The sequence below is a fragment of the Octopus bimaculoides genome, chromosome 22, assembly GCF_046866305.1.
Source record: "Octopus bimaculoides isolate indiv1 chromosome 22, ASM4686630v1, whole genome shotgun sequence".
Classification (NCBI taxonomy): domain Eukaryota; kingdom Metazoa; phylum Mollusca; class Cephalopoda; order Octopoda; family Octopodidae; genus Octopus; species Octopus bimaculoides.
The window spans coordinates 14033270-14040881 of record NC_142949.1 but is presented as its reverse complement, the minus strand read 5'-3'; the positions used below and the strand labels follow the sequence as shown (position 1 = coordinate 14040881).

The 7612-nt window shown below is 38.1% G+C and overlaps 1 protein-coding gene across 3 annotated transcripts in view; it reads left to right on the top strand.

Annotated features, from left to right (window-relative positions):
• Positions 1–7612, top strand: part of LOC106872929 (phosphatidylinositide 4-phosphatase SAC2) — a 1166845-nt gene that overhangs the window by 1076890 nt on the left and 82343 nt on the right. For all 3 annotated transcript variants that reach the window (XM_089339784.1, XM_089339786.1, XM_089339785.1), the window contains one exon: positions 6201–6272. In XM_089339784.1, coding sequence (XP_089195910.1) covers positions 6201–6272 — 72 coding nt within the window. The remainder of the gene's footprint in view (positions 1–6200; positions 6273–7612) is intronic.

Here is a 7612-nt window from a genome sequence, read left to right as displayed (position 1 = left end):
ATAAGTACTAGACTTACAAAGAATGAGTCCTGAGGTCGATTTGTTCAACTAAAGGTGGTGCTCCAGCATGGCCATAGTCAAATGACTGAAACAAATAAAAGAATATGTGCATATGTATGTACATGTGTGTGGATGTGTGTGCTTCCTTGTCTTGACATCATGTGATAGCTGTAAATGAGTGTCACTGTGAGACAAGTGAGGTTGTTTATCTCCAGTCTTCTGTGAATGACATGACCAGTCATGTGGAAATATTTCCTTACTTGGGAACAGGTGAACATTAGTGATAAGAAGAGCATTCAACCGACCCATGCAAGCATGGAAAAGTGGACATTAAAATGATGATGGCAATAACAATGATGATGATGGTGAAACAAATATAACATGTTGGCATGTAGAATGAAAATATTCGATAAACTCAACTGATTCTCCCTGTAAGGCAATCTGTCGATGGAAAGGCAAGTCACTTTGATTGTCTCCGTCCTTCTCCAGGTTGTGGACCTCAAATTGATATCACGGATGTTATGAATAAAGTATGTGATTTGTGAACTGGTTCTCTTGTAAATAGTTGATGGGAACTTGCCACCATTCCACACCACTTAGAAAGTGAGGTAGAATCTCTAAATGGTTGTTCAGTCTGCTAGAGAAAAGTAATACCATCTCTTTTATATCCAAAATTATACCCTCCTCGACCTGCTAGAAACAAAAGCAACAACCATGTATGCACACTTACTATCTTTGGCCAGCTAGAAGCAATAGTAACACCTCCCTTATGTCCACATTATACTGTCTTTTAAAAGGAACAAATCCGGGAAAAAGTTTTGGATACATTACAGCTAATTAAAAGACATCGTTCAATGCTAGGACAATTTTGGTTGTGCTATGTGGTTAAGAAGTTCTACACACATTTGGGCACAGATGTGGCTGTGTGGTTAAGAAGTTCATTTCTGAACCACTTAGCTTTGGGTTCCATTCCAAGGAATGGCATATTTGACTGGTTTCTACATCTGTAGCTTGTGATGAAATTTAATAGATAAAAACTGTACAGAATCCCTTTATACACATGTAGGCACAGATGTGGCTGTGTGGCAAGAAGATTGCTTCTCACCCACATGGTTCTCAGTTCAATTCCTCTGCATAGAAACCCTAGGCAAGTGTCATCTGCTATCACCTTGGGTTGACCAAAGCCTTATGAGTGGATATGGTAGACAGAAACTGGAAGGAATCATAGTATATGCACGTGTGTGTGTGTGTTAATGTCTCTTAGCCATGACATTGTGAATGAAAGACCCCACATGCATGACAGAGACACTCATTTACAACTATCATGCAATCTTCTGTCGTAAAACATGTTTAGTCATGGCGAAATGTTATCTTACTTGGGAACAGGCGATGGTTAGCAACAGGAAAGGCATCCAATCATATAATATCTACCTCAACAAAATTCTGTCCAACCCATGCTGGGGCACCACCTGAAAGATTTTAATCAAACAAATTGACCCTAGCACTTTGTGTTTTACGCCTGGTATTTATCCTATTGGTCTCTTGCCAAACCCCTAAGTTATGGGGACATAAATGCACCAACACTGGTTGTCAGTTGATGGTGGAGGACAAACACAGACACCCACGCATTGATACATACATATATGTATGTATGTATATATATATATATATATATATATATATATATTAATAAATTATAGGGCAGCAAAAAAAATTTTAGAAATTTTATTTACCGCCAGTGGTCTAGCGAGAATAAAAATCAGTCAATAGACTATATATTATTCATTTAAAATACAGAGATGCCTATAATAGGACATCTGACCCGCTAGAAAGAGCAGCAAAACACTCTATACCACAAAAATAGGAATAATTTCGAAAGGGAATTATTCCTATTTTTGTGGTATAGAGTGTTTTGCTGCTCTTTCTAGCGGGTCAGATGTCCTATTATAGGCATCTATGTATTTTAAATGAATATATATATATATATATATATATATATATATACATATATATATATATATATATATATATATATATATATATACATATATATATATATATATATATATATATATATATATATATACATATATATATATATATATATATATATATATATATATATATATATATACATATATATATATATATATATATATATATATATATATATATATATATATACATATATATATATATATATGTATATATATATATATATATATATATATATATATATATATATATATATATGTGTGTGTGTATATATATGTGTGTGTATATATATATATGTGTGTATATATATATATATAATATCAAAAAGGATGTGTTATAACACTATTCCACATTTACAATAACAGCCATACCAACAATCCAACATACCCCCATCTTCAGCTGCCACATGGATATCATTATGGTTTCGACACACACACACACACACACACACGCACACACATATGCATCCAATGGTCTTCTTTTAGCCTTCGTCTGCGAAATCCACTCACAAGGCTTTGGGCAGCTTGAGAATGTTGTAGAAGACAGTTACCCAAGGTGCCACGCAATGGAACTGAATCTATCACATGGCTACACCAGCACCTATATATATATATATGCATTGAAGGACATATTTTAAAAGCTGTAAGCAAAGGACAGTGTAACCAGCTTGTAGGATTTGAATTTTTTTTTCTGCTGCAAAACCTGTTTTAGTTACATTTTGCACTAAAATTTATTCAGGAAAAAAAAAATTAATATGCAAATTTTTTTGCTTTATGAAACCGTTTCTGTAACATATGATTTTCTTTGTTTTCTTTGCATGTGGTAAAAAATTCACCATGTGAAAACATACACTAATATTTTAACAGTAAAACTGTTACGTAAAAATATCTTATGTGAAAACAATTTTGTAAATTTATTGTCATATACACATGTGTGTGGGTGTGTGTTTGTGTATATACAAATATGTCATAGAAATATTTACTTTCAATATTAAAAACCAAAACTTGATTTTTTCAAACAAATATATATCATAGAATAAAAAAGAAGGAAAGATAAGCAAACAACAGGTGTCATGTCAAAAGATGATAGCATTATATAACATACAGAGAAAAAAAAATGTATGAAGGAACACAAATCACAGGATATTGGTAAAAGTTGCTCTGAAGGATGTTTGTATAACAACATACATCCATACATATATATACATATGTATGTATTTCACAAACTGGAAAACTTGGACTTAAGATGACTTTCCTTATAGTGTCATCAATATGCTACCAGTGTACGATACATGACGATGGGGATAGCTATATATATGTGTGTGTATTTGTATAAAAAGTAATGTTTGTCACCACTTCAACATGACTGTTCCATATGAACCAACATTACTTCCATTTTTAACATCGAAAGGAAGCCTCCTCCAGCTGGTTATCGATGAAGTCAGCACCCGACATATATTACAAGCAGTGGAGCATGAGAAGATAGTAGGAGTTCGCTCCCCTGCTTGCAATATATGTTGGATGCAGATTGCATCGATGACCAGCTAGAGCAGGTTTTTTCTTGGTGTTAAAAATGATAGTAACATCAGTTCCTATGGAATAGCCATGCTGAAGTGGTGACATTACTTCTTAGTATAGTAACTACTTTCATCTATGATATAAATTTTCTAACTAGCTACTTTGCTTCACATCACCCCTCCTCCCTCACCCCTCCTCCCTCACCCCTCCTCCCTCACCCCTCCTCCCTCACCCCTCCTCCCTCACCCCTCCTCCCTCACCCCTCCTCCCTCACCCCTCCTCCCTCACCCCTCCTCCCTCACCCCTCCTCCCTCACCCTCACCCTCCTCCCTCACCCCTCCTCCCTCACCCCTCCTCCCTCACCCCTCCTCCCTCACCCCTCCTCCCTCACCCCTCCTCCCTCACCCCTCCTCCCTCACCCCTCCTCCCTCACCATCACCCTCCTCCCTCACCCCTCCTCCCTCACCCTCACCCTCCTCCCTCACCCCTCCTCTCTTACCCCTCCTCTCTCACCCCTCCTCCTTCGTCCCTCCTCCCTTGCTCACATGGCTCCCACGTGACCATTGGCCATCTTTCTTTCTTCTCCTAACTTGTGTTTCTTTCTTTCCATTAGCTGGAACAAGCAAGACATGTTCTTGTTTGTCTCCTGTCCATGCTTGATTTATGCATTCGCTACCACAACCTCATTTAGGATTAGCAGCCCTTCCTGTTTGTTTTCACTGTCCTGTTTGTTTTCACTGTCCTGTTTGTTTTCACTGTCCTGTTTGTTTTCACTGTCCTGTTTGTTTTCACTGTCCTGTTTGTTTTCACTGTCCTGTTTGTATTACCAATTTTGACTCCGCAAAATCCTAAATTTTATTTTATTTGCTTTGAGAGAGCAACTGTCTTATCGAAAGTGTACATTGTTGTTAAATGCTCGAAATACGAGACTAGAAAAACAGCCAACAACTGATGAAGGGCCGTTCTTTATGTTGTTTGTTTTGTTTTCCATTTGTGTCTCATTGTTCGAAAGAATAGTTCATGTTCCATGTACTCGTGCTTTGTATTTTTTTGTTGTACATGTTTCGTGACGTCTTGTGCCCACATATGCATATATATATATATATATATATATATATATATATATATAGATGTAAGTATGTACATATATGTAAGTATATATGCATATATATATTATTTATATATATGCATATATATATATATATATATATATATATATATGGTGGTTGTCTACTCCTTAAACAGAGTTTGACCACCTCCTGCACCTACACCTTAGCCCTTTCATGGCGTCTGATGTGGCTTTTTAAACCAGACAGTGTTTTGAAAAAACACCCACACAGATTGCACCTCTGATTTGCACTACCAATACCTGCAAGTAAGTTCTGCTCATTGTGGATCCTAACATGTCTTTTATATATGTATGATGGACTCATCCGTTGAAGACAACATGAGTATGCAGCTTTTTTGCCAGACAACCTACACAAATGATTTGTTAATAGTGATCAGATGTTTGTGCCCTACATTAGCTCATTCCCTCCATCAAGTCAACGTTACCTGAACAGGTGCACCATGTACCACATGTCAGGTATTGAACTGATCACAGTGCAATGTGAGATGAAGTGTTTTGCTCAAGAACATTATAAACCCATGATCTCACAATCATGAATATAACACCCTGATCATTAGGTCATGGTATATATACATTATATATACATTATATATATATATATATCATGTGTGTTTTTAAACGAGCAAATGGTGCGTTTGTTTAAATCTCTTGTAAACAATATGTCTTGTCACTTATGTGGCGAGCTGGCAGAAACTTCAGCATGATGAAATGCTTAGCAGTATTTCATCTGCCGTTACGTTCTGAGTTCAAATTCCACCGAGGCCGACTTTGCTTTTCATCCTTTCGGGGTCGATAAATTAAGTACCACTGGGGTTGATGTAATCAACTTAATCCCTTTGTCTGTCCTTGTTTGTCCTCTCTATGTTTAGCCCCTTGTGGGCAATAAAGAAATAAGAGACGTTAGTATGCCAAGAAAAAATCTTAGTGATATTTCATCTGTCTTTATGTTCTGAGTTCAAATTCTGCAGAGGTTGACTCTGCCGTTCATCTTTTTGTGGTTGATAAATTAAGTACCAGTTGTGTACTGAGGTCAAGCTAATCGACTGGTCCCCTTCCCCCAAAATTTCCGGTCTTGTGCCTTGAGTAGAAAAGAATATGACTTGACACTTGACAGTTTAATCAGTTTGGTATGAAGACAAAAGTACTGTTAAAAATCAGGAAGAGTTTGCAGCAGGAAAGGAAGCTGGCCATAGAGTAGTGACTCAATAAATCTCATTCAGCCCATGCCTAGAAGACAGACATAAAACTGAAAAGATAAATGGAAAAATGGTATTGTTAATACAGATTTGAGCTTTATCCTTCTTTGCATTCAATATGATAGACTGTATACTTGTAAACAGTGCTACAGCATGGCTACAATCCTTGACTAAAAATACTAACTGCATAGGTTTATAGAATACATAATCTCATGCACTCACACACAGTCACACAAGTACATTAAAAATACATACACACACACACACATGTCTAACTAAGCACTCGGTATTAATAAGTTTGTTTTTTTAGTTATATTCTTGTTTCTTTTATTATTTGTTTTTTTTCTTCTTTTTTTAATTTAGAGTTGGAGATCACGATCGACAGGAAATGGATATAATACTGCTTTTGAGTCAACGGGCATTCTACGTTGGTTGGTAGGTGATCTGTTCTTCTATACACGATATTTAATATGCATGTGAGTGCATTTACATATATCTGTCCATACACACTCTCACACACACGATACACAATATATATACAAACACACACAAACATACTATATATATATTATATATGTAATATGTACATAATATATACATTCATATATGCCCAAATATATATATATATATATATATATATATATATATATATATATATACAAGTTTAATATACATATCATCATCATCGTTTAACGTCCGCTTTCCATGCTAGCATGGGTTGGACGATTTGACTGAGGACTGGTGAAACCGGATGGCAACACCAGGCTCCAGTCTGATTTGGCAGAGTTTCTACAGCTGGATGCCCTTCCTAACGCCAACCACTCAGAGAGTGTAGTGGGTGCTTTTACGTGTCACCCGCACGAAAACGGCCACGCTCGAAATGGTGTCTTTTATGTGCCACCCGCACAAGCCAGTCCAGGGGCACTGGCAACGATCTCGCTCGAAAATCCTACAGGAGCCAGTCAGGCGGTACTGGCAACGGCCACGCTCAAAATGGTGCATCTCATGTGCCACCCGCACAAGAACCAGTCCAGGGGCACTGGCAACGATCTTACTTGGCTTGCCGGGTCTTCTCACGCACAGCCCATTTCCAAAGGTCTCGGTCCGTAGTCATCGCCTCGGTGAGGCCCAATGTACGAAGGTCTTGCCTCACCACCTCAGCCCAGGTCTTCCTGGGCCTACCTCTTCCACGGGTTCCCTCAACTGTTAGGGTGTGGCACTTTTTCACGCAGCTATCCTCCTCCATTCTCACCACATGTCCATACCAGCGCAATCGTCTCTCTTGCACGCCACAACTGATGCTTCTAATGTTCAGCTTTTCTCTCAAGATACTTACACTCTGACGGGTATTCACATTGACATTACACATCCAACGGAGCATACTGGCTTCATTCCTTGCGAGCTTACGTATGTCCTCAGCAGTTACAGCCCATGTTTCACTGCCATGTAGCATGGTTGTTCGTACGCATGCGTCATACAGTCTGCCTTTTACTCTGAGTGAGAGTCCCTTTGTCGCCAGCAGGGGTAAGAGCTCTCTAAACTTTGCCCAGGCTATTCTTATTCTAGCAGCTACACTTTCAGCGCACCCACCCCCACTACTAACTTGGTCGCCCAGATAGCGGAAGCTATCGACTACCTCTAGTTTTTCACCCTGGAATGAGATAGAAGTTGTTTCCTGTTTGTTTGCAGTCTTTATTGCACCTGAACATCTGCCACAAACAAAAACTAACTTGCTAGTTAACCTGCCTTTGATGTTGCTGCACCTCTTATGTGTC